Source organism: Lepidothrix coronata, unplaced genomic scaffold, assembly GCF_001604755.1.
Source record: "Lepidothrix coronata isolate B3197 unplaced genomic scaffold, Lepidothrix_coronata-1.0 Scaffold101, whole genome shotgun sequence".
Lineage (NCBI taxonomy): Eukaryota > Metazoa > Chordata > Aves > Passeriformes > Pipridae > Lepidothrix > Lepidothrix coronata.
In genome coordinates, this window is record NW_016690281.1 from 2,917,892 (window position 1) to 2,944,995 (window position 27,104).

Below are 27,104 nucleotides of genomic sequence, written 5' to 3' on the forward strand. Positions count from 1 at the left end.
AGCTCCCTCATTTTCAGGCTCTGGCCTCTGCCCTGTTCTTCTTTTTGGAAGAGAACACCTCACACACGGCACGCAAAGGGTGGTGCAAAAATAGTTTATTACGATATAGTTAATGTAAAGTTAGGTAATTATATTTACAAAGTAAAAATGATCAGCTACATCCAGGGGAGCCTAGCATGTCACACAAGGTTTTGTAAGGAATAAATACTGTGAGAAAGAGGGATGTGTCTATTACATCAAGCAGCCGATGGGGAACGGTGGCTCTTAAAAAAGCACTGAAATAAACTGGGAGTGGAAGGGAGAAGGGAAGGAGAGAGGAGCTCACGCACACTGAGAAACAGGAGCCTCCCACACTCTTCCCCATTGCAGAGGGAAAATACCCTGTGTGGGAGGTCAGGGGCTGCAGCATCCCAGCACTGCCCGGGCTCTGATGCCACTTTGCTGCTCAGCCACGTCACAGGTCAGAGGTGGAGGGCTGGCTGCTGCATCCCCTCATCACAGAGATGACTCTTGCACCCTCCTTGCTCACAATTCCTTCGGGTCATTTCCATGTACAAGTGGCAGACCATGGAGTTAACCCAGAACGAGTCCCCGCTGGTTACAGGTCAGTCGTGGGGTAAAACTGTTCTCTGAGAGAACCAAGGCAAAGCTCTTTTTCCATAGGGTGGTGAAGTACCTGAACAGCCTGCTCAGACACCACCCACAGCCTTGCAGAGCTTCCTTCTGTCCCCCCAAACCTTTATCCTTTCAAATGATTCTTTTAAACTCTCAAGCCACCTAGAACTCCAGGACCCGGGAGGGTAGGCCCAGGCCAAAGCCAGAGCATTCCTGTTTTCTACTTACCATGGTCTCTAGTATTTTACATGCTTTACTGTCTCTAGTTTAGAACAAACAGTGAGTGTTCCTGTCGTCCTGCACACAGGGTGAAGAAAGCATGAAGAAAACAATGGTAATTGCACCCATTATTTACAAGTTCACGGCCAGCTGGGTTAGTTCAGTTGGAACCAACTCGTCTGGCTCATCAGGTTTCTCTAGTAAATCCCACACCCTCTGTTTCTTTAGCAGCCTCACACTGAGGCCAGGCTCACGTTGTTCCCAGCCTGGTGCTCCCTGCTCCTGCAGCAGCACGTTGGATCCTCTTCTAAAAAGTGGTTTGTACTACAGGATCACGTTCAGCTCAGGAGTAACTACGTTGTAGGGACAGCTACGTTGGAGGTTACACACACTGCACCACCACACTGCTGTGGGACGTGAGTCTGTGCAGCAGGGGCTGTGGATCCCTTGGGAAGTCCAAGAGAATCCCAGATGTGCTGAGCAAGGAAGCACAGTGTTACAGGTGCCTCCCAAATCCGGGGGCTCACTGTGCTCACCGTGACAGCCCCAGGTGACTGTGCAAGGAGAGCTGTGTCACACCAAGGAGTTGTTGCTGCTCTCTATAACAACAGGTAACAGTTTGCACATGCACGGCGTCGGTGCCACTTTCAAACACAAGATTACCGAGTCCTCTGAATGGAAAAAAAATACCCCAAATTTATAGCAAAGTAGGTTACAGCGGTCAAAGGGACTGTACACAATCTTTGGACAGGTACCTTCAAAACTAAAGGTGTAGGTCAGCAGAAAAGGCTTGAAAATATATTTATAACAGTCCTAAAACCCCAAAGAAATGGTTTATCAGGGAAGACAGGGTGGGTTGGACACGTTACACTCATCGCTTCTTCCCCAACCCGCACGTGGAACAAGATTTAAAAATCAAACCCACAACTCAGTCGCAAAAGAGAACCCTCTGCTAATTGCTGAGGAATAAATATTTACACTGCGTGCTTGGAACACTATACAGGTTTTAAATTACCTTTTTTTTTTTTTTTTAAGAGAAGAATAACAAAGCTTTTTTCCTTTAAAAAATGGAAAAAAATTACAGAGCAAAGACCAGCTACAGCGAGTGTGTGTGTGCTTGAGTGTCCACAACAAACTGAGTATCTGAACCAGGACAAAAAATGCAAAGGTCTCATGGAAGTGCCATCAAGTACAGTCAGTACAAAAGTGACGTATTTTGCAGTGTGAGGTGGTGAAGCTTTTACTGCAGCCCAGTTCTCTGGTACAGAAAAAAAAAAAAAAGGGACTTTTCTGGTTTGCAAGTCAGCACCAGTTCTACACAATTCTGGTTTTGAAGCAAACGAACACAGCTTGCTTCTTTTTTTTTTTTTTTTTTTTAATAAGTGGGCAAAGAAAAGGTGAAATTTAAAGAAGGATTCAGTCTAGTTCAGGGGAGATGGTGCAAACGGGAGGAAAATTTTACTCAGGAAAAAAATAAGATTACTTGGAGCTGACGAGAAGACGCCTGTGCCTTCACTGCACTTGACTTTTCCTAAACCCAAGTCAGTGCTATCAATAGTGTGGAGTGGTGCAAAATGCAGCAGCTTGCCCACACACTTTCCTATTTAAATAACTACTGATTAATCCAAAAAGACGGATGAAGCCTGGAGCAGGAAGAAGAAAGAGGATAACTAAGGACCACTGCTATGAGTAATAAGCCTCCCAGCTGGCTTTTCTGCACGCCCCTCTCCCCACCTTATTTTCAAGCACTGCTCTCTGCAGGAAAAGTTCAGGTTTTGGCTCTTTATTGGTGCTGCAGGTTCTCCCTTTACTGAATAAGAGAACACCACCACCTGTTCATTAAAGACCCCCTGGCTTAGAGAGAAGTATTTTCAACCAATAAGTTCAGCAATGAGATTAATTAATTTGGCTTATTAAACACCACTGAAGCCCTGACAGTGGTGGCTGGTCCCCCCATCCCTGCACACACACAATGTTCCCTGTGGTCCTTCTCTCTGTTCCCTGGGGCTGTTCTCCTGCCAGCCAACACCTTTTATTTCAGCTGCACCTGGTAGTGCCAGGGTGTTTTGTTTGTTTGTTTTTCCTCAGCAAACCTGCCTGTTTTGCTTTTCTAAAGCAATTTGAAGGTCCGGGCCAATATGGATTAAACAAAAGGAAACCTCTGAGCAGCTGATTCCCTGGAGCTGATCATACAGAGTCTGGGTAATCCTTAATTCAAATCCTTTTACAGATGTTTCCGGGAGCCCCTAAAAGAGGGAGGGGGGTGATGTGAGGACTGACATTTTCTGTACAATAAGGTAAAAAAATAGTGGAAAGAGAGAAGAAAAAATCCAGCTTCATTCCTGATGCTGCAGGATCCCTGGCAATGCCTCACCAGAGAGATGCAGTGCAGTGCCTTGGGTGAAGAACTTACAAAAGTGGCCCAGAAGTTTCTATAATCTCTTGCTTAGCCCAGGGACATGTCTACAGGAAAGGAGCAAGAGCTGTACAAGTGTTCCTGGGCTGTTTCTCCCCCCACTAACCAGCAGTAATATTTTTATATGTGTATAAATAAGAATATCCCCCACCAGCCTCTCTTCACAGGGTGATTTAGGGCTGGAGCACTACAGAGAAAGGGCAGCTCTGGACCCTCCCTGTCTTCAGCACAGAGCTTTGCCAACACATGCAGTGTCTTGCTGCCCATCCTCACCCCTTTCTTAAAAAAAAAAAAATATCATATTAATGTATTTACAGATGCTAAGTCAAAAGCTGGGGATGATCTGCTCCATGTGTGCCCTCCACCTGCACAGCTGGTCTCTATGTTAAGAAATCAGCCTGGAAGCAGGAGCTTTCTGGCAAAGAAATCCAGTGCTCTTACTAGGCTCAATAACTAGTCCCAGGCAGGACACTAAGCTGCAAGAGAGGATTTTTTGGTATGAGCAAACGTACAGCAGAAAACTTCTCTCCGTGGGGAGCCTCCCAATGCTCAGCAACACGATCCTGTATCAGAAAGGGCCCATCCTGTGTCCCCAACGCCACCAATGAGCCAATGCAAATAGCAAGTGCCAGTCCTCAGAATTACGGCTCCTGAGCCAATGAAGCATCCAAAGGAAAAGCAGGATTTGCTGGGGGACATAAGAAGGGTCAAGGTCCACGTGGCAAGAAGGAGACCAGCACGTTCTGCTCAGTTGGCTAAAGAGGATGAAGTCCCATCATAAGTCTTAAGAGGAGGAGGAGGAGGAAGCTGTTCTCCCAGAGGCAGTGACGTCTTCTAAGGGAAGAGCAATGACAATGACAAGGCCCACACGCCACTCCACATCCATGCTGCATCCCACAGCCTCTGCCGGGACATCACAGCTCACCAAGGACCCAGAGCAGCCAGAGATGAAGTGTAAAGGTTATCCCTGCTGAAAGGAGGACAGATGACTTTGGATGTGACCAAGCCACGCTCCAGGGCATCTTTCCTACCCTGCTCCCATCTCCAGGACTTCCATGCACACCGAGGCACGCAGAGCATCGCAGCAGGAGAGCGTCCCTGGACGTGCTCTGCCCACTGACAGGTGCTGACATCTTGTCTGGGGACAAGTGGTGCTCCTGTGGGCAGGACCCGAGTGCTGCCACGAGTGCCCCGGGAGGTTCCAAGCCGAGCACGTGGCCATGGCAAGGCCACACAAGCTGGACGAGAGCCTGATTCTCACCACGTTCTGATGACATCGTCTCCTGCAGAGGGCCTGGTGGCTGGAAGGGAGATGCTGCTAAAAGCAGGAGGATGAGGGCGACTCTTGTGGTGCAGCCTGGCAGGACTGGAGATGTCCATCCCCAGCCCTGTGGTGCTGAGAGCTGCGCCTGCACTGCCCGCCTAGCAGACCCAAAACCAGCAGGGAAGGAGACAGAGCTGCCTCAACCATGTGATGAGTGCCCAAGGACAAGAGGAATCTTTGCTCCTGGTGAAGGCCAGGATGTACCTTTAACATCCCAGCCTGATGTGATGCAGTTCACTTGGCACATGAACAGGGCTGGGAAGCCAACGTGCTGGAGAGCTCCTTCAGCCCTGGCGAGTGGCGAGGCAGGACCTGGGGGCTTTCCAGGTGGCATCTTGAAATTTAGCCCGGGATGAAGCCCCAACACCTGAGCAGCTGCTACAAAACAGCACAGGCTTCTTCTAGGAAGCCTCTGCTCAGCTGGCTGCGACCATCTAGTGCTACCAGCTCCTCAACTCACTTTTGGTTTGTATCCATTTATTGGCCTCACGGTGCTAAACTGTGTATTTTAAATACAAAAGCTACTAGGACTGAGAAGGTCTGAAGCACATACTGGTTTTGAGACTTTTATTTCAGGAAAAGATTAAAGAATTAAAATAGGAGCTGCCCTGCTGACAAGAAGAGTTGAATTCAAGAAGCTGATAAAAAAGGAGCATTATACGCATTGAGCACTGTGCATTTTCAGTCAATATTGGCTCTACTTTCTACTCTACTTTCCTTTGACTAGGAAAAGGGAGTTTCACATGCGCACAGACCCTGGGATACACGGGACTCAATGAGAGGAAGGGAGTAACAGCAAAAAAAGAGAGTGCTGGGCTTGATCTAACAGAGGCAAGAAAGTGATCTTACAGCTCAGCCCCTGGAACACCAACTCCGACCACCAGCGAGACGGGAGCAAAGACGCGCCGACGGGGCAGACTTGGTGCACTTCAGTAGCTGCAGCTCCCTATCCAAAACCACCTGGGCAGCCACCAAAGCTCGCCAGGCTTCGGTGGCACCTACATTCAGGATACGGCACAGTCACGGGGCAGGAGAATCACTTCTTGTATCCTTCTCCAGCGGGATGTCAGTGTTGTACCTCCAGACTCGCGCTCCCCAACAGCTTCCCCCGGGCTTTCCCCCCTTGTAGGTGCAAGTAATGCAGTCGAGATCAATGATTAGATCAGGCTCCTGGCGTGCTCTGAGCACTGGGTCTCTAGACAGCAGTAAGAGCTCAGTCTGGCCGACACCACCCAGGCCCTGCTTGCACACCAGAGCGGCCGGTACGACAGAGCTATAGCTTATTAACAGGCTACTGAGCCTTAATACTGACACTTAGTGTAATGGTTTACAGTAAAGAAAGGATTCTCCTACAAAGCGCCGAAGAGAGGGGGGAAAAACCCCCAATCCAATCCCTTCCTCTCTCTCTCTTTCTCTCTCAGAGTCTCTGGAGCATCTCACAAGCAGGGAAAGGAGCCGGGGAGGCGAGGGGGCGGCGGGGGGGCACCACCGCGGCGCCGGGTCCCGTCGGGAGCCTCAAGACGAACGACAGCAAGGACAGTCGTAAGGAACGAGAGACAAACGGTGCTGGTGCTGTGCTGCCTCAAGCTGGGAGGTGCGCGTGGTCAAGCGGAGCGGGGAGAACTAGTCTTTCTTCAAGTCCCTGGATTCAAAAAGCTTCAGGCGTTCTTGCACAGTCAGGCCTTCCTTCAGACTCTGGGAGAGAGAAAAGACAAGAGAGCGTGGGACGTGGGCGGGCGCCTGGCACGAGGAGAGGGGGCGATGCTCAGGCAGAGGAGACGAGGCAGTGGAGGGATGGGCTCCTGGGCGGAGAGATTAGTGGGACATGCTGAGAGAAAACACACGGTTATGGAGGGCGGTTACTGGTGCCTAGAGAGAGGGTGAGATTGCAATGAACCAGGCGACGGACGAGAAGCGAATGAGAGGCACACACCATGCTGCAAGCGGGATTAGCTGACTGGGAGATGGCCCCCTGGGCCCATGGTGCAGTGCTGGATGGGGCAATTCCAGCAGAGCTCCGGCAATGAAGCTTGGATTTGCTACCCTAAAGCCCCAGGATGCTGAGGAGGACCTGCACACTGGTCCTTTCTTGCCTCCTGCACCACTGTGGCACCCATGGGGACGGTTCTGGCTCTGGTCAATGCAGGATTTGCTCCAGGAGCCCTGGAAACTGGTGTGTGCTGCCAGTGGCCATCTCAACCACTCTAATCCCAGCCTGGGATTAAACCAAGCCAAAAGTGCCTCGACTGCCCAGGGTTAGACAGACAACTCCTAAATTCTGCTCAGGTATGGCAGGGTCTGATGGCTGATCCAATTCAGATGCAGCATCCAGATTTCAAGGCACAACGCTCAGCTGACCATCACATAGGCCAGCCCTCCTAGCCCTTGGCACTTGGAACTGTGAAATCCCTCACCTACATGTGGGAACCCAGGAGAACAGCAATGAGAGGGGCAGAAACCCAGAAACAAATTGCTTGACTCCTGTAAATCAGCTTTAAGATGAAACCAGCCCGAGGGGACACACCAACCTAACACCAGCCTCTCTCCTTCCTCCAGCCTCAAACCTGTGGCATGAGAGATTCAGGGGAGCAAAGTCTTGGGAAGTGAGTTGTCCCTGCTTGCTGTGGATGAGTTGGCACAGCCATCCCCCCTAAAAACAGCCCCCAGAGCCAGGGTTCTGCCCCTTCATGCCCCACTGCTGGCACAGGCAGCTGCCTGCCAGCCCGTTCCTTGGAACTCGCAAGGAATTCACTCTGCAGCTGGAACATTATTTGCTTTACAGACTAAGACTTGGCACCTTCAAAGGCACAGACTGGAGAAATGGAACTCAGCTCCTATAAGGAAAGGCTGAGGGAATTGGGATTGTTCAACCTGGAGAAAAGGAAGCTCCAGGGAGACTTTAGAGCCCTTTCCTGTGCCTAAAGGGGCTCCAAGAGAGCTGGAGAGGGACTCTGGACAAGGGCATGAAGTGACAAGACAAGGGGAATGGCTTCCCACTGACAGAGGGCACGGTTAGATGGGATATTGGGAAGGAATTCTTCCCTATGAGGGTGGTGAGGCCCTGGCACAGGTTGCCCAAAGAAGCTGTGGCTGCCCCATCCCTGGAAGCGTTCAGGGCCAGGTCAAATGGGGCTTGGAGCAACCAGGGATAATGGAAGGTGTTCCTGCCCATGGCAGGGGGTTAGAACTGGATGATTTTTAAGATCCCTTCCAACCCACACCATTCTGGGACTTTATGATCCTATTAACAGGCAGCCATCTCTCCTTTTCCTTTCCCTTCCCTGACTGTGGTGCCAGAGGACTGTTCAATCACAGCAGCAGGTTAGACTTTTTGGATGGTTTTTTTTTCCCATGTGTTTATCAAGGCAGGACTCCATGATAAACTTGCCCCAAGGCTGTGCAGATTCCCATGGTTACTGTATTTCTGGAAATGTTTTTCCTCCCACAGACCCACAAACACAGAACGGCTTTGCCAGGCAGCACGGAAATGAAAGCACTGAATTGGACTGAATTTCCAAATGCTCTGTGCTTTCTTTCCAATGGGCAGCAGAGTCTCTTGGGATGTGAGTCTCTGAGCACACACTTCCTAAGGGAAGTTTACTTTGGGCCTCTTTAAATGGGAGCAACCCGTGCATTCCAGTTCGTGCATCTGATTTCTCATTAGATGGAAGGAGGCACCAGGAATCATTAGACCATTCTGCCTGATGGTACAAATTCCAGCAAATTCAGCCCCCAGGCAGTCTCACAACCCATTTGAGTTGCTGATGAGGGGAGCCTGATGAAGTGAGACTAATATGGGATGATATCTGAGATAAAGGGATCCTCCATCACACTTCCTGGGGCTCTCCAGCCACCCCTCTGTCACCGTGCTGGGAGCTCCCCTCTCCTCTAAACTGCCTCTGCAGGTGCTCCAACCTCAGTCTTCGCCACAGGCCAGTAAATTTAACTATTGCTCCAGTTAATGGAGATATTTGGCTCATTGAGTCAGCCTCATTTCTCAACAGCTCCCTCCTTTTGCTGGATGAGCTTGGAAGCCACTGTGTGGGATGCAGGTGCAGTGCCAAGGGACGGAGAGCAGCTGGGTGGACACTGGGGGCTGGACTAGGACTGGAGAGAAGGAGGAGGAGGAGGTTACTGGGGGAGGAAGACTCTTGCTCAGGCACAGATCAACCTGAAGATGCAGCAATTATGGGCAAAGGAAATTTAGGGCAGCCCAAGACATCATCCTCTGCAGTTGAGGCAGGGGCCACCATTTCCCATGCTCCAGGCTGTTGTGGGAAATGCACTTACAGGCATCCCTGACCATTCCTCCACCTGGCTAACAGCAAACTGGGTGTTTTCCTGTGAGACCTGGATGGTGCTGGAGTTTAGTCTGAGGCATGCAGAGTCATTCAGGCGTGCACACTCAGTGTCCCACGCTCCCAACACAGCAAACAGGGAGACGTGCCCCACCATGCCCAAATCCTCTCCGTGTCGGTGAGCTGTGTTGGAGAGGGTGGGAGGAGCAGGAAGACGAGAAAGCCATATTCCCCCGGGAAGAGCCAGAGAGGCCGTGTTTCATACAGATCCTGGGTGCACTGACTTCTCCCCTCCCTTCCCCGCCCCCCCGAGGAAAAGAATTAGCCGTAAATAAACGGGTCAGTCATCAAGAGAAGAAGGGCTCTGGTTTGCCGTGGAGGTGTGAGCAGGGCATGCAAAAGTTGGGCCGCTCCCGTGGGCAGCTGCGTCGCTGGGCGGGTGCCGGTTTGTTTACCTACGTGGCAGGGAACCTGGACTCGGGTTCATTTCAGTTATCCCATGAGACCTGCTCAATAACGGACTGTTGAAGGAAAAAGCAAAATAAAGAAAAAAAAAAACAAAAACAAAAACAAAAAACAAGAAGCTCATAAATCCCAAGTGCATTGGCGCTGGCGCAGCCCCAGCCCCCGCCCCGCAGCGACAGCACCCAGGCACAGCCCGTGCTTGCTCTCCTCTCCTCTCCTCTCCTCCTTTCCCACCAAGCAACACACACAGAGACCACAGAAAAAGTGATCTGAGTTGAAGTGGTGAAGGGAAACCCAATATCAGACTGGCCCAGCAGGTCTGAGCTGCCCCAAAATGCGCAGAGGTCTCTCTGTGTTCACTGGGTGCAGCGCAGGCACCCCAAGCTGAGGAGCTGCCGCTCACAGAGCTCTGGGAGTGACTGTTTCCCCATGTGGGCACCGAGCTTGAAGGCTTTTGCCTCTCCTGCAAGGGCCCAACCACTTCAAACATCAGCATGAGACACCAGGTGAGATGCAAAGCAGGTTTGCTCATGCTCATCTTCCTCCCAGCAGACTTATGTTTAATGCTGACTCCTGATCAGCATTATTTGCCCTGTTTTATCCCTGTAGTCCCATATGATGTAACTGGCTGCCAAGGAGAGCTTGGCACAGCATCACTGGGCTTTGGGACCAACAGCAAGCACAGAAGGGCCACAGAGGCACAGGGCCATCTGCACCATGGTAACACACAAGGAAAGTGTGTGTTAAATAGGCCCAGGACCAAGGCATCGTTGCCACACAGAAAGACCAAAAATCTTGCAGTCATGAACCCTAAAACCTATAATGATGTGCACATTTCCACCTCAATTTCAACTGAAAATAGGGAGCAAATACTGGGATAGTCCTGTGAAAGACCAAAGAACAGGGTGAACTTCATCCTTTTTTTCCAAGCAGGGAGCAGCTTCACACCTCCAGCTCAGCAGGGTCAGGAGTGGGGGATCGGGCCCTGCCTGGCTGCACAGTCAGCCCTTTTGCAGTCAAAAACCATCCAGGCCAGCACTAGTGACTGGGAAATTCTCAGTTTTCTTCCCCTACCAATTTCTTCCCACCTGGGACCCCCAATGGAGAGTAATGTAGGCACTCCCCATTCCCATCCCACTGGGCAGGAGATCTGAGCTCACCTTTGACCTGATATTCCTTAGTTGCCGGCTAACACTGGATCTGTCTTTCTTCAAGAAATCAGGGTTGCTTTTTGATTTCATAATATCTGGGAAGAAGCAAAAGAAGGGGGGTTAGCCTGGTGCCCACTGCATTCCTGCAGGGCTGGGGCTCCTCTGCCCTCCCAGCCCGGGCAGGTGTCCTGATGAGCCCGGCTCAAGCAGCACCGCCCTAAAGGCAGAGGGAGCTTTTGAGGGTCTCTGCCCCCCTGCATCACGGGGTTTTCCTGATGCCAAATGCCAGAAGGCCTTCAAAGCCCATCAGCTTCCCATCTGTGGGCTGGAAGGCCAAGTCCTACACTCAGGCCCGGATGCACGTGTTAGCTTGGGACACCCAGGACTACTTAGAGCTGCTGGAGGAGGACTGACCATATCCCGATACAGTGGTGTTCACAGGGGATTTCTCTCCCTGAGCTTCTGTGGCTGCTTTCAGCTGCTCTTTCAACCTGCTGATATCACAGTCTGCCTTGGCCTTCACGATGCTCAGCTCCGTGTAGATGTCTTTGTACTTGTCGCTGGCGTATTTCTTATCCTGGCAAGGGAACAAGAACAACCCGATGGAGCCAGACAGACAGCTGGAGCCGAGGGGTTTGTGGATGCACTGAAGAGGAGCTTGGCAAATGCCAACGGAAGAAGAGCCGGCAGCAGGAGAAATGCTTGGCTGGGGCAACACACACCCTCGAAGCTGCTTCCAACAGCGTTACGGGACTACGGGACTTGAGACAGGCGGAAAGCTGTGAGCCAACGGCGAGCACACAGTGCTGCCCGTGCAGGCAGCCCCTCAGCTACAGGATTGTTTGTGGCTTTTGATTTTAGCCAACACACAGAATTCAAGCAGAATTCCCAGAAATGGCCTTGGCTTGTCCAGAACAAACCAGATCCACTGCTGCGAGGCTGGGCAGATCTCTTAACGCTGATTATTTTTGCCATTTAAGTCTGATTTGATGTGACAGAAAATGGGGAAATCACACTAAAGGGGATGTTTTCCCACACTGTCTCCTTTGTGGAATAAGTCCTAAATTGATACAGTCACAGTGGAGTGCTCTACTGATGACAGGAAAATGGGTATTGAATTCCATTCAGGGGAAAAACTTAATATTGTTTCAAATCTGGGTATAAGTGGGCTGAAACCTAAGAGCGCATACACACACACATGCAGAAGCAGAGCACAGAAAGAGGACTTGCAGAACCATCCCTGGCATTACCCTCAGTGCTGTCTGCAGCTCGTCTTTGAGGGAGCTGATCTCCTGCTTCAGATACTGGATTTCAGACTCTTTGACCCGCAGCAGGACCTGTGGGAACAAACCCAGCATGTTTTCCACCCAAGCAAATGCAGTTTGATCCCGAGATGCTCGCCCGCTATGCCCAGTGACAACTGAGCCAGGGCTGGAGGCTCAGCCCCACAAAGCCTCTGGTTCACCCTTCTTCTGATGCAAGAAAAGTCCTCCTGAATCTCCTGGGAACTTGGCCAAGCTTGCACCACTGATGTGGTCCCTGCACAGTCCTCAGTTCATCCCCACTGCTCTGCATGGACTGGACCCCAGGGACAAGCAGAGACTGGAGAAGGAAGAGCAAGTGTCTGACTTGACACAGTGAGGAGGGAAGATCAGGACCCTAAAATCTCCTGGCCCCATTGCAGCCCACCATGCACAGTGCTGACCAGCCACACAGATCTGATGTCAGAGGGACAGATGGCTGTGACACAGTGACATGGGATGGCTCCCAGGGGCCACAGCACATGTGCCCACCCATGTGCCCCTCGGCACGGCCGCGGCAGATCTCACCTCCAGCTCGTAGGCGTCCTTGCCCTGCGTGAGAGGCGACCCAGCAGCCTCTCCCCCGCCCTCCCCCATCAGCAGGCTCCTCAGTTGTGTGATCTCTTCAGCCAGGCGATTATTCAGCTCCTGGGAAGAGGAGAGCTGTTGTGGGAAGGGGGAGCACGGCCACTGCTCGGAGCAGAGCCCAACATCACCCGTGCTGGCTGCCCCGGGCACAGCAGGGACCCTCACCTGGTTGTGAGCGTTGAGCTCCTGGTTCTCCCGCTGGCACTGGCGGAGGGCCTGCCTCTCAGCCTCCAGCGCCTGCGCCAGGTGGGCATTCTCCAAACACTTCTGTGAATACTGCTCCGAAAGCACCTCCAGCTCCCGCTGCACCGACTGCAGCTCCTCCCTGCGGAACACATGCTGGGTAGTGTCCTCTCCACATACAACCCCCCCCATGCCCACTCTTACTTCAGCATCCCAGGACAACCCAACAGGGATCTGAGCACTGAGGATGAGGACTGCATACTCCCTTTGGGAGCCCGGAGCGAGTCAACCCTTCTCTGTCCCAGCTGGGAGAACAGCCTTGCCACGAAAAGCTCAGCACCTCCTCCTTGCCTGTTACATCTGGCTGAACGACCCTTCCACTGCAGCTGCGTGAAAAGCAGCACCATGGCTGCACATCTGCTACTTCTGGTGACCACAAAGCAGCTGAATTTGGGTCATGTGGGAACATTGATCTGAGGACTGAAAGATTACGGGCAACCAGGAGGTTCCGGTGGGTGCAGCGGGGCTGGGAAGGAAGAGGTCCCTGCAATGGCAGGTGTGCCCCAACTCATTGCCAAAATCAAAGGGGAGAGAAGAGTCTCCCGCACACGTGATCTCCCCACAAGACAGCGACAGACTGAGGATGATGATGGTCTTACAGGTATTGCCTTCGGAGGGCCTCGATGTCGGCGTTGACACTGCTGATCTGGGAGCGCTGGGACTTCTCCAGCTCTCGCTCCAGCTCCTCCCGGTGTGCGTTCTTCATGGCTTCGATGGCTGCGTGGGACAGCACAGAGTTAGCACCCTCCGCTCATGGGAAGGTTTTTTGAGTTCTTATTTGTTTTTTAAAGGAACAAAAACCTGAATGATCCCAGCAAAGCTCCCACTGCATCACAGCCCCTTCAGTCTGTATTCAGGGTTCTGCAAATCCCATTTTTTCATCAAGTTCAAATGATTGTCCAATTCACACATTGTTTCCTGGACTGTGGGACTCCTAATGCAGAGACCCCAAGCTCCAGCGTTTTAACAATACCCGGGGCACTGAAGAATGAATTCAGTGTGGAATTGCCAATAAATTAACCACAGGAATGACTAATGTCTTTCTGAGCTGGAATGGAAAACAGATCAGACCACGCAACAGCCAAGAAGATGGGCACCAAACCTGGATAAAGACCAGGAGATGGGCCTCCATCCAAAACATCTCTCCCACCAGCCCTTTCCCATCTCCCTTTGCTCCCCACCCAGCCCTCATCTCATCCCTGCTCTGCTCCTCCATGGAGCAAACATCATCCCTGTGTCCCCATCAACACAGAGCTGCCACAAGGGACCCTCTGACGTGTCCCTGTACCTGAAATGGTGGCAGCTGTCTCCTCTGCCAGCAGGCGATCCTTCTCCTCCCGCAGCTTCTCCAGCTCCCGCTGGTGCTGCCGCTGCAGGTCCTCGATCTTCTTCTGGTGTGTTTCCTCCATGGCTGCAAAGCCCCTTTCACATGTTGCCTGCAAAGGGATGAGGGGAAGGGGTTGGCCCAGGAGCACAGGGCTGGTGTCACAGCAGTGGTGAGCCCACCAGGAGCCACATGCCAGCAGGTAGGTCAGCTCATGGTCAAGTAGGTGCATCATGCATCTTCCCCTTCCTCAGCCATGGAGGAGAATGAACCTTGCAAGGTCAGGGCTTATTCCTGCAGTTGCTTGACCCAGATAGCTCCGGTGAAAGGGGAGCACAGGGTAGGTCTGGGGGCAGACCCAACGGGGGAATGCAAATATATGCCAAAAAAAACAACCAAAAAAAAGCCTTCTATGCCCTTTCTGCTCGGTTTTCAATGCCCGGTTTTATGTGGCCACCTCTGGGTGGAAGCAGATGACATGTGACAAGAACAGGACTTTAATTCCCAACCAAGCATTGCTGCAAACATTGCAGGGGCAGTTACCTGCTATTTGAATTACTGGGAGTGAACTCTGGCCAGGACACAGGAGCAGCAATCAGGGGAGAGATCCTGAATTCCAGCCTGGCCCTTCTGCCCCCGGCACAGACCCCGCTCCTGCCTGTACAGCAGACAAATGCAAAAGCCTGTTCCCAGCTCAGCTGTCAGCCCAAGCACATCGGGATCCCGGATGGACACACGGCTGCAGGACAGAGGCAGGACCAGCAAAGCCACAGGCAGGCCCAAGCCACGAGCAGAGAAAGGGCACACACTGGGGACAAGGTGCTGAGCCCCATCAGACAGCTTGGGCCAAACCTGATACCAAGCACTGCACCAGGCTTTTCTCCTTAATGTCACAGGCTGGTTTTATTCCCTGATTTCAATGGATTCCTTCTTGATTAGCACTACTGTTTTTCAGAGGAAGGGAGAACTGTCACCTAGGGACCCCATGGGAAATTTAAAGGGGACAGATTCACTCCCCCAGCAACAAAACTGCTCAGGACAGTCCAACACCACTGACCTTCACTAACATGCACCCCTCAGCATCCCTTTATTGTCAAATGCTCTGTAACCTCTGCCAACCTCATTCTCCATTTTCAGCTCCAGTGGTTTTTTCCCTCCCCTTTAAGTTTTAATCCCAAGGCAGTCTTCACTTTCTCAGCCTTGTTGTTTTTTTTTAAACTCCTAACTCAGTGCCAGAACCTGCCTGGACTTGGCTGACTGGAGTGGCACAGAGCAGCCCTGCAGGATTCTTCATTGCACACAGAATCACAGAATATGCTGAGTTGGAAGGGATCCACAAGGATCATGGAGTCCAACTCCTGAAACACCTCTAATATTAGAGGAAAAGGGTGAACACTCCTCTATAGGTCTGGCTCCAGATTCACTATTTAATGTATTGTAAATGCATTGCTACAAATCCAGGAGACTTGAACACGTACAAACTGGTATCTCATAAAATCATAGTTGGGAATTGAGTTGGAAGGGATCTTAAAGCTCATCAGGGTTCCAACCCCCTGCCATGGGCAGGGACACCTTCCATTATCCCAGGTTGCTCCAACTCCCATCCAACCTGGCCTTGGACACTTCCAGGGATGGGGCAGCCACAGTTTCTCTGGGCAACCTGTGCCAGGGCCTCCCCAGCCTCACAGCCAAGAATTTCTTCCCAATATCCCATCTAACCCTGACCTCTGTCAGTGGGAAGCCATTCCCCCTTGTCCTGTCACTCCACGCCCTCATCCAAAGTCTCTCCCAGCTCTCCTGGAGTCACTTAAGGGGCTCTAAGGTCTCCCTGGAGCCTTCTCTTCTCCAGCCTAAAGAGTTACTTTTATGTTACCGATTCTACATTCTCCATCAGGTTCTGAAGAGAAGAATCAAGCACACTGAAGCCATTCTGGACACATGTGGGCAGGTTTATAATCACCTGGTTAACTTTCTGACCAGACGAAGTTTCTAACCCAGAGTTGCTACTTCCATCCCACCGGGCAAACCGCAAATTTTGGCAAAGTCGGTAACACAGGTGGGAGGTCACGTCCATTGCTCACTGTTACTTTTCACCCTCCGCTCTGGTTATGGGTTTTTTGCTTCTTCCAAACCAAGAACATCCCCAAACACAAGTGACCCTGTTTGGTGCCTGGTTCACAGGATGGATGTTACCCATCTGTCCCACTGACCTTAATCGGGGGGGTCAAGAGGGAGTTTTCCTTCCTAAGGGTTAAGAGGGAGGAGAGAGCATTCAGTGACCACCACCACCTCACTCCTACGGGTTGCAGCAGAACTACTGCTCTTCCCAGGCTAAAACCAGCTGGAGCTGAGTCACGCTTAACCCCCAGTCCAGTGTGCTGGATCTCGTGTCTGGAAGCAAGCTCTCCCACATTTTTAATGACTCTGAAGGGCAACCGCTCCATGAAAGCCTCACCAGCACAGCCTCTGCATCACTGCCCTTTTAGTTTCCTGTTCAACCTGGCAGCCTCTCTTGGTGCTGCTGGAGTCCTCTACCACCCTAAACTCACTTCCTAACTGGGAATGCTCTCCTATGAAAAGCAAAACACTAAACCCAGGAGGTTGTTTTAGATGCTGGACCATCTCAGGTCACTTTTACAGCCAGTTTGACTGGTGGGGCAATCTGAAGGGTGGCATTTCACTGCCAGTGGGTTTCTCTGCACCTCACCTGGGTGTCCCATAACTGTGCACTGTTTGTTGTGTACATGACTGCTGTGTCCAACACCAGCAGGGTCCTCACAGCCTCCTGCAGAGGAGCTTTGCTTTGCAACAGAATTTGGCATCTGTTTGCAGCTACTTTCCCCAGGAACATACATTTTGAGAGCATCAAGTTTCCATTTCATCCTGCATTTTTGAAGGCAGCAGAGACAGACTGGAGATTGGATCAGATTGGGAAAGACAGAGTTGAGGAATGCTTTTAAAGGGAAGTCACAAACAAAATGTATGCCTCAGGTACAGGGAGAAACACTGTGGTCTTCGTGCTGAAGGAGAGCTTGATGTTATCGAGCCGCTTTGAAACTCTCTTTCCCTCTCCACACAGAGACTATCTCCAAAAATCCACCCTCCCAAGCCCTCAGCAATGCATTTAGAATACCCCAGCATGGAGAAAAGGAAATACTATGCTTTACAGAGGCCTATCTAACACCTTGGGGCTTGCTTTGGCACGCTGACTCTTTCGGGGGACGCCCCTTAGTTCAGCAAGCGAACCGCAGGACCGCACGTGCCCTCCCGTACACTCAGCAGCAGAAAGCATAAAGTGTTAAACATATCAAAACCTTTAAGTTTTCAAAGTCTTTCTGGTATTTTTCCCTCAAGGTGGAAGCGCTCCCTTCCATATGTTTGTTCTCCAGCTCGTCCCTCATGACGTTCATCTGGGCCTCCAGCTCCTGGATGCGTTCCCTCAGGCCGTGCATGGAGTCCAGGTCCCTGCCCGGGTCCTGCCCAGTGCCACCCGCCTCGCCGGCCACCCAGGTGTCCCCAGTGCCCGGGACCACCGCAGGGGACACCTCTGGGTGCTGCCTCTGGTACTCATCGATGGTCTCCTGCAGGCGCTGCAGGTTCTGGCTGTAGTGCTCCTGCAATGCCTGCAGCTCCTCGCCGTGGATGACCTGCAGCTCCTTGATCTTGGCCTGGAACTTTTCCTCCAGCGTTTGCATCTGCTCCAGGTGATACCGCTCCATGTTCTGCTTGTCGCGGACAATGGCATCCAGCTGGTTGAGGCCCTCGGTCCTCTCAGCCTTCAGAGCATCCTCTGTCCTGTTGAGCTGCTCTATCACGTTCCGGATCTCCTCCTCGTAACGTCCCTGGAGCTCGCTCAAGCTCTTGCTGTGTTTGTGCTCTTCCTCCTCCAGGAGCCTCCGCTGGCTGTCCAGCTGGGACACCTTGGCTTTGAGATCAGCGTTCTCCCTTTCCAGCACGGCGATCACCTCGCTGTACTCACCCTGCTGCTTCCTGAGCAAGTCTTCGTACTCATCCCGCAGGAGAGAGACCGTCTTCACACGCTCTTGGCACAGCGCGTCCATGCTCTGCAGGGACTCCCTGTAGGACTTCATCTCCCTCTCGTGCTCCAGACGGACTTTGCAAGCGGCGTAACAAACCTGAGCCTGAACAATTGCATCGTGGACTAACAAAGAGGAATACCGCTCCAGGTCTCCCATGCACGAATGGTAGGAAAGACTCTGGGATATCTTCAGGAGCTTTTGACAGTCTCTCATTGCCTCCTCGGGAGGCAGAGAGAGTAAGGCAACAGATATCTCCTTCAGAACATTGGATTTGTCCTTTAGTTGTTGGGCAAGATCTTCCTGAATGGAGACAAGAGCTCCACTACTACGGTCTGGCATGCTGCCAGTCTGCTCTACCTTGGCTAATTCCTGGCATGACACCATTTGGACATGACTCCCATCCCAGGAGATTTGGGCTCTTTCTGAAGCATCTTTTTGTATTTCAAGCGCTTCAGAAATCTGGTGCATAACTCTGTCGAACTCAGGAGTCCTGTAGGCTTTGATGATCTCCTCTAACATGCATTTGTGCTGTTGGAGAGCTGTTTTGGTATTATGGAGGTCTTCTTCAATTGTTTTTAATCTCTGATGAAAAGATTCTCTCATTTTCTGTGCGACAAACCCAAGTTCTGCCTTGATCAACGTAGCATCTGCTACAGCACTGAGAAAACACTGGGAAACCCCCAAACTTGTTTCTGTTTTGTCCTCGGCTTCTCCGTCTCTGGTGCTCAAGTGTGCTCTCAGCTCCTCTACCTGGCTCCAGAACTCGCCTTCCAGCAGCAGCTTCTTAGATAGGACACCGGCCAAATCGACGGCCGTATTAGAAACACTTGCTGGCTCCAACAAAACCACCTCAGCTGTTCCCTGGATCTCTCTCAGAAGCTGGGCTATCTCAGAGTTTGCATTTTTTAAAGACTCTGCTATTTGGTTGATGAGAGAGGCCTCAAATGCCACCCTCTCAGAAAGCCATCTCAGCTGGCTGGCGTCAAACACTTCCACTCGCTGCTCCTTGGAGACGTGCTCCTCTTCTCCCAAAACCTCTCCTTCTGGAGCGGGGCTTTCTGTGATAAGGCTTTCACTCTGCTGATACTCCAACGGGACTGGCGCCCCGCTCAAGGCTTGGATCGCGTTTGATAACGTCGTTTCCATGCTGGACAGATTAACAAGGAACAAATCACCCTCTTTTTCCTTGTCTGATTTGGGCAAGGCTCTTAGTTGCTCCCTGCACTTCTCTAAGCAAGTCAGCGCTTGATTGTTTTTCATTTGGAAACCTCCCAGCTCGCTGACGTGACTTTCTATGAGCTTGAACTTTTCCTGCCTCTCGTTCTCCAGCTGTGAGATCAAAGCACTGACTTGGGACAAGCTGGTCTGAAGCTGTTCCCGCAGCTGGGACTCCGTGCTGGCCCACTGGTGGTGGAGGGCGATGAGCGTCTCCTGGTTATGGCCATGCTGGCTTTCAAGCTTCATGGTGACATCTTTGAGTTTTTCCTCTGTAATATACAGTTTGGTTTCCAGGGAATGGATGATGGAGAGATAAGTCTCAGAGTCGCTTGTCCCTGACGAGGGGTAACCCAGAGCTGGCTCTGAGGACATGCTTTCCTCAGACAGCGATCTGTCCTGGCTCGTGTCTGAAGAGGTACTGCTTGTCCAGTTTTTCTCTGTTCCATCTGGATGGATGTATTTTTGGCACTGGATGCTTGAGAAACGGATCCTTTGCCTCTTGGCTCCCATGATTCCCACATCAGGCTTTGCTAAGGCTTTCTGAACCAACTCTTGGTCCTGGAGCTCTAGAGCTTTGGATGGGGAGCCGAATTCCTCTGCTTGCCTCTGGCTGGTCTCAAGAACCTCATCCTCCTCCTCTTTCAGTGCATAAGTCAGAGCTGGGAGGACATCCTGAGTTTGCAGAGCCAGCCCCAGTTGAGATGGATGACTTTCGTCAGCCTCAAGACTGGGACCAAGGTCTTCTGCCTCCTCAGCACATGGACCTGTGCCCACACTAGCTAACTTCTTTAGAGCCTCCTCCTTGGCCTTTAGCTTTACTTTAGTCTCCTCTAAACTGCTATCTAAAGCAACCATTTTAACCAAAGCCTCACTGAGATCTTGATCTTTCTTCTCCACAATTCTCAAGTGCATTTCCTTGACATGTCTCAGCTCTTCTTCTTTCTCTTTCAGCACCTCCTGCACACCCCGGAACTGATCCGACACCTCCTCCAACGATTGCTCCAGGTTGTGGTAGTTGGTCTCTTCCATTTTCAACTTTGCTTGTAGCTTTGCAACTTCGTTATCTGACTCGGCAACCTGATTCATGAGCTCGTGGAACCGACATTTGATCTGATCCCTCTCCCTTTCGAGCTCCTTGATGTGCTCGGCGAGTTTCTGGATGCTGGCCTCCTTCATCGCCAGCTGCTCCTCCAGCTGGTGGACCAGCTCGCTGCCCTCGAACTTGGCGCTCAGCTTCTCCTTCTGCAGAATCTCCATTTGCTGCGCGCTGTTTTGCAGCTGGTTCTCGTACTCGTTGGCCTTGTCCTCCACCTCCTTCAGACTCCGTATTAAAACCTGCTTTTCCCTCTCACAGCTCTCCAGCAAAGCCTCGTAGTTCTTCTGCAGCTTCTCCTCCATGAGGACCCGCGCCTGCTCGCTGGCGTTCAGCTGCCCGCTGAGGTCCGCGATCCTGTCCTGGAGCCGCTGCACTTCCTTCTGATGGTCCCTCTGCAGGGCCTGCTGCATCTCCAGGTCCCGCAGCTCCTGGGTCTTCTCCAGCAGCAGAGCCTCCACACTCTTCAGCTTCTGCTCACTGGCCTTCAGCTGGGAGCTGAGCGCAGCCTCGCCGTGCTGCCACTCCTCCAGCTGCTCTTTGGCTTTCTCCTTCTCGCTCCTCAGGTCGCTCTTGAGCTTGGCCAGGGTCTGCTCCTTGATGGAGAGCTCGGCCGCCGCGTTACTGAGCCTCGCCTGCAGGCTCTGAATCTCGGCCTCGTGGTGCCGGATCACGTCCTTGGCCTCGGCGTAGCTGCGCTTCAGCGACTGAATCTGCTGATTGATCACCTCTTGACGCTGGCATTGGGCTTCCAGCTCGCTTTGGAGGTCTTGGTTGACTTTGTGGAGCCTCTGCCAGGCACCTGATGGCGAGGCGGCCACCTCGGTCTTAAAAAAATTGATTAAATACTAGATTAGTAACACTCCTGGCTTTCCCTTCTGAGTGTCACACCTCTGGCCAGGCAGGCCATGGAAAAGCTCCTTGCAGCGATTTGGCTGCTACTCACATGCTCCAATTGGGCTGATTTGTTCTTGGCACAATTTATTTTGTTTAACCAACTTTTTTACTTTTTTTTTTTTTTTTTTTTTTTTAATGAGCAACAACTGCTTTCCAGTAACAGAAAACACTGACCACGACATCAAAACAGCTGTACAGTAACAGGCTAAAAGGAAAAAAAAATAAACCCAAACTCAAACAGAACCAAAAAACAATGAAACAGAAACACCAGCAGTAAAACAGAGACAGACACACAAGAGAAAAATGGGAAGGATGAGGAGGAGGAGGGGATGGAACAAGGTGGAGGAGAAAGGAGCTGCTTTTTTTTTTTAGCAGGTTTGTTCATCTGGTTGTGAAACAAAAAGTGCACAGTTCAGGTAACACAGTCCTACCAACCAAAAGCAACAACAGAAAGTGAGGTGACAGCAAATGACATCACATCCCACCCAAACACAGGGACACGGGCCAGCTGGGGTGGAGATGTCATTTCTGTGCCTGCAGAACAGGACTGAGTGGCTGCTCAACGCATTAAAGAGATGCTGTTACACTAAAGCTTAAGGCTAGGGAGGATCTAATTTCTCTACCTGCAAAATAAAATAAACCAACAAAGGACAAAATAAGAAGCCCGACAAGTGGAGGGAGGGAAAAGGTGTGATGAGAATGTAAAAATGAAAGAAACCAACCTTTGTGAGATTCAAACCAAAGCAATGGAGCATGCAAAAAGAAAACTCACAGAAAGCGTCATGCAAAAGGCGACAGAAATTATGTATCTTAAAAAAAAAAAAAAAACCACAGACAGGAAGAGGCGAGAGAAGCACAGCGTTAAGCCTGGGAATTTGGCCTGCCTTGCTGTACTCTGGTTGCTGATAAGGAAAGCCCACAGATGTGACACTCAGTTATGTTAAGTTAAATTTCATGCTTTACACCAAAAACATGCAAGAACATCCGCCTGGGACAGGTTAGTACGTGCCCCCCTCCCACCCCACCGTCTCCAGTCCCTTTGTGAGGAGCAGGAGCCCCCAAGTGTTTCTCCCAGTAGGGATCAAAGTCGGGGTCCCAAGGAAGCTCAGAGCAAGAGAGGGGTTACACGAGGCCAGAGAGGCTTCGGTGCACGGCACATGCATCGGGTGGGTGTCAGTGGCTGCCCTGGGCTTGGTGACCCCCAGGCAGCTCAGGAGGGATGGGCTGGCAGCAGTCAGGCTCCTCCATCACCCCTCCCCAGAGACAGTGTAGGAACCTCCCCGAAATTACGCATGATGGAGGTGGGGGCACATGAAATTCTGAGGGTTTGTCCAAAAAGAAATGCTGTGATGGTTGCCTGCAGTCTGGGGCTGCAGAATTTCCTCAGTGACTCCACTCCCTCCACCCCAGCACATTTTGGTGGGGTTACTCCCTTCTACAATAGGATTTTAATCCCTCTGGCTCCCAGGAAACACAAGGGAAATCCCCAGAACAATTAAACTGGAGCAGGCAAAATCCTCCAACCCTTCCAAAAACCCTCTCCAACTTCCAGGTCCAAGTTTGGGTCACTGCTCACGGCAGCAACGATTTGCCCAGCCCCTCTGCACACTTCTCTTGCTACCCCTCCTCATATTGAGGCACTATGGCCAACTGAAGCACAGACAATACGATGGTGGATTCAGCATCCAGCTTTTAGCCCCATTCCCTGATTTTTTTCTATGCTTCAGGCAAAGGGAAGTTGGATGCCTTTGCCCCAGGGAAGTGGGAGTTAGTTACTCTTCCAGCACTGCCAAGTGAAAGTGGAACTCCTCCAAGCAGGCATTGTCAGCTCAGAGACTCCAGAAATAAATGAATTAATAACTCCTCCTGGGAGATCATGGGCAAGGAAGGCAGGATGTCCCCCTCCCAGGGCTGGCTCCACTGCCTGTGCAACTTCTTCAGGGGAAATTTTCCTGTGAGAAATAAGGACTTAAGGTTTGGCGTTGACACCGGTTTTGCTGCCACAGGAGTCAGAGTTTGGCCACGCACAAGGCACTTTGATCCACAGCCAGTTTGGTCAAGTAGATTTGAGCAGACCAAAATGCTGCCCCTCCACAGAACAGGACTGTGGACCCATAAGAGCAGATAGAAGCTGCCCTGTGGGTGTCACAGCTCCTCTCGGCATGGATGTTCCCAAAGGAAGGGCTGGGAAACGTTCACTTTGTTTGGAGGATGGGAGGAAAGGCTTCCCAAGGGACCATCCTGTCTCTTCTGCCAGATCCTCCAAAACACATTTCTAGGCTTAGCTGAGGAAAGGCATCTCGTAACAGAAGAAACCACCAAAGTGACCCAAGACACCAGGTTGTCCTCGTGCAAATCCCGCTCTGGCTGCAGGGAACATGCCTGGGAGATACACCTGAGTGTGCTGTGTTTGCCCGTGTAACTGTCACACAAAATCTCCAGCCAGGAGCAACTGCTGGGCTACAGGATACTTGGAAAGCCTTGTGTGCACCCCACTTCCTGAGGGGAATATGTGGGGAACAGAAAGGGGGAGACAGCTGTTGCAGAGGCAAACACAGTACGGGATGGATCAGAGATGGACTTTGCTGAGGTTCCTCTGCCTACCACGGCTGTGTTTTGTCTTCCCTTGGGAATGCTAATAGGTAATGCTACCTCCTACCCCATCCCAGATCAGAGGTTTTGTTCAGCAGATGATTCTGGTAAAGCTACAGAACTAGCAACATTTGCAAGAAGGTCAAATCTCTCGGAGCCCGCTCAGTGGTGCACGTCCCTGTGTCACCCAGGATGTCCCCAGGAACACCCCAGACTGAAGCCCACCAGGGATCCCCTCGGGTGCAGAGGAAGGCGGATCTCTCTCTCCTCCCTGCTCTCCTACCTGCAACACGTAGCCCTCCCGGGCGCTCTGCTCCCGGCCCAGCGCCACTTTCAGCTGGTCCTGCAGGTGCCGGTTCTGCTCCAGGAGCTCCAGGGCCTCCTTCTGCTTCTGCTCCAGCTGGAGGGACACGAACAGAGACAGCGTCCAGGGAGTGGGCAGGGGATCAGCCATAAGGAACAAGCGGCTTGGAGGGGACACAGAGCAAAATGAACAGGGCTTTTGATGGCACCGCTGCTCTGCTCTGCTCTGGAATCTGGATTTCATTTTGCCAGGAAAAATCCCTCCCCCCTGAAGGAACTAAATGGTGCATTAGTGTAATTCGTAAAGCTCACTGTAGCAAAGGATGAACGGCACCAGCTCGTGCCAGGCACGACCCCGGCAAATCCCTGCCCGGTTCAGCTCGGTGATACTCCTGGTTATTCCATGCCTGCACCCCTTTCATTCCTGCTAATACACCTTAATCCCAACTAACAACCATCTTTGTTATCCCAGGCATGGACCTCTTCCAAGTGAGCTGAATCTCCTCCTTTCTTTTCCTAAAATTGCAACACTGTTTGATGTAGGTTCCACAAAAAGGGAACCTTTGTGGCATGTGCTACAACTCAAGGCAGTTTATAGCTGCAGACACAAATCTGCAGCTGCAGAGGCACACAGGATTGAGAGCTTAAATTTGGGGTCTATTTGATACACCTCGATTGTACCCATCTCATCAGACAGAGTGGCTACAAACCAACAGAAATTTGGCTGCGTTGGCTGGGAGGGGGCAAGGAAGTACCAGGCTGTAAGAACAGCCCTTTCTGCAACCGTGGGAACATGAAAGCTGCCGGCAGAGCTGAACTGGAATGGACATGGATCTGTGCCTTGCCAGCTCCCAGAGGACCTACAGCATCCCTACTTGTTGCTACTACAAGGCAGCAATAAATGCAGCTTTTTTTAAGCCTATCCCAGACTTCCTACAGTGACCACCGTGGCCTCGAGGCCATTTTGGCAGGCAGCCTGCACCCCACACACCCCTTTACCTCCTTCTCCAGCAGCGTGGTCAGGTGCTGCTTTGCCAGCCCCTCGTCCCGGTCCTCGGCGTGGGCGAGGTGCAGGGGCGTGATGGGGATCTGCTTCTCCTCCCGCAGCGGGGTGGTCTCCACCTGGTGCCAGCGCTGCTCGATCTCCACGTGCACGTTCTGCGGTTTGATGTCTGCCGGGACGGGCAGGATCCGGTCCACCTCCATCCTCAGTGCCTCTTCCGACCCTGCCCCGTCCACAGTGTCGATCATCTCGAAGCGCTTGCGCCGCTCCTCCCGCCGCCGGGCCCGCTCCCGCTCCAGCTCTCCCGGGTCGGCGTCGGTGGCACCGGTGTCCCTGGGGAAGGCGGCTGAGCCGCCACTGGAGGAGTCTGCAGCGTTTGCACGCTCCTGCACCAGGGCCTGCTGGATGGGGCGAAATTCAGCCCAGTCAAAGGTCTTGGACCGTCCTTCTCGTCGGCGTTCCCGAGCACGGCTCCGCTTCTGCTCCGGGTCCAGCTCAGCTTGCTCCGCATCTGGCTTCTCACTCGGCTTCGGACCAGTCTCGAAGGAAGAGCTTGTTTTGCTTTTCTCTTCCGGCAGCGAGCTGTGAGGACAGAGAGAGGGTGAAGGAAAGTGTCAGTGGGTGCTGGAGATGGCCAGGCGCTCCCATGCATGCCTCGGAGAGCCGGGTGGAAAGGGGCTGCTGGAAGCCCAAGCCAATGCCACGTGGGTGCCCCTTTGCCCCTCCATCTCCTGTCGCCTCTTGGGTGCAGGAGCTTCCACTGCCCTTCCCCGGGGTTGTGCTGGTGTGCAAAGCCTCGGTGCAAGCGGTCCCAGCTGCTCCCGAGACCCCCGAGCCCCCAGAGAGTGGTTGATCCCAACCTTGCTCCTCCTCAGCAGCCACACCAGGGCCAGTGACCACGACCCAGCAGCAGCCCGTGGCCAAGGCAGCAATCCCAAACTGTGCTGCCAGCAAGGGAAGAGGCTCTGAAAGCTCCTCCCGCACCCGGGTTGTGGGGCTCCATGCACACCCGCCGGTAGACAGGGCCATAGTCATGTGCTTGCAGGGAGGATGCCACCAATCCCACCAAAGTCAGGCTGGCTTTGGAGCTGTGGGACGGGGAAGCACACAGCAGCTCCAAGAGGTCTTGGGAAACAAGGGGAAGGTTTCCCTCGAGCTTGGAAAAATACTAGTGGGTCAAAAACTTCTCCGTGCCACTATCTGCACTGAAGGTAGAGACCTCCCCTGGGGCACCCAGACTCATGGGCAGCCCCCCCAGCACCGGGATGCATCCTGTATGTGCAGGGGTCAGTGCAGCAAGGAGAGCAAGTTCTTCAACACACCGTGGAAATCACTGAAAACACCAATTTCTCAAGCAAGGAATGATTTTTAGTGCTAAGTTAGAGGGTGGTGGGTTGAGGGGGGAGACATACTTCTCAAGCAGGGGAAGTTAATAGGGGAAGGCAATACCGTTTCCAACCTACAGATAATCCATAATGCAGTATTAGCTTATTAAATGTGGACATGCCAGCCTTGTAACATGCACATCAAAATTAAAACAGAAAACAGCAGTATGCTAAGTTTGTGGAGGAAGCCTGTCCCAAAGGAGTGGTGGGCACTTGCTGAACCCTCTTTGCTGTCTGAAGCCCCCCGAGATGCCTCCTGAAGCACAGCCCTTCTGCTCAGGCTGACTCCTGACTCTCCCTGCTTCCTCCAGCCACAGCATCCCCCCAGGCTTCAGCCTCCAGCACATCCTCAACAAGCTTTCTGGAAGAGCTGGAAAGCAGCTCCCTGGGCCCTTCACTGCAGGCCCTGGGACCACATGCATCAAGACCACCATGACCAGGAGCAGCAGCAGCAGCAGCATCACGGCTTCTCCCGCCTCGGGAACACACCCCAGCTCCCATAGCCAACAACCTCATGGATGTGCATATGCCCAAAACAAAGGATGGAGCAGAAGAGACGGCTCTGTGTGGGGCCCAGGCTAGTATCTTCCGATGCACTGTCATCCACCATCAAACCACAGGCTCAGTAG

At 52.2% G+C, this 27,104-nt stretch overlaps 1 protein-coding gene across 7 annotated transcripts in view; it reads right to left on the minus strand.

Annotated features, from left to right (window-relative positions):
• Positions 1-80: 80 nt before the first annotated feature.
• MPRIP (myosin phosphatase Rho interacting protein) overlaps positions 81-27,104 on the minus strand; it is an 80,214-nt gene continuing 53,190 nt past the window's right edge. For 3 of the 7 annotated variants that reach the window (XM_017823125.1, XM_017823124.1, XM_017823126.1), the window contains 11 exons: positions 25,087-25,672; positions 24,068-24,184; positions 17,259-21,122; positions 13,909-14,056; positions 13,220-13,337; positions 12,543-12,702; positions 12,318-12,437; positions 11,739-11,825; positions 10,903-11,065; positions 10,498-10,583; positions 81-6,269 (listed from right to left, as the gene is read on the minus strand). In XM_017823125.1, coding sequence (XP_017678614.1) covers positions 6,198-6,269; positions 10,498-10,583; positions 10,903-11,065; positions 11,739-11,825; positions 12,318-12,437; positions 12,543-12,702; positions 13,220-13,337; positions 13,909-14,056; positions 17,259-21,122; positions 24,068-24,184; positions 25,087-25,672 — 5,521 coding nt within the window. In that variant the 3' untranslated portion in view covers positions 81-6,197. Of the gene's footprint in view, positions 6,270-9,327; positions 9,394-10,497; positions 10,584-10,902; positions 11,066-11,738; positions 11,826-12,317; positions 12,438-12,542; positions 12,703-13,219; positions 13,338-13,908; positions 14,057-17,258; positions 21,123-24,067; positions 24,185-25,086; positions 25,673-27,104 lie in introns of all 7 variants that reach the window. The other 4 variants (XM_017823128.1, XM_017823127.1, XM_017823123.1 and 1 more) reach the window with 3 other exon arrangements.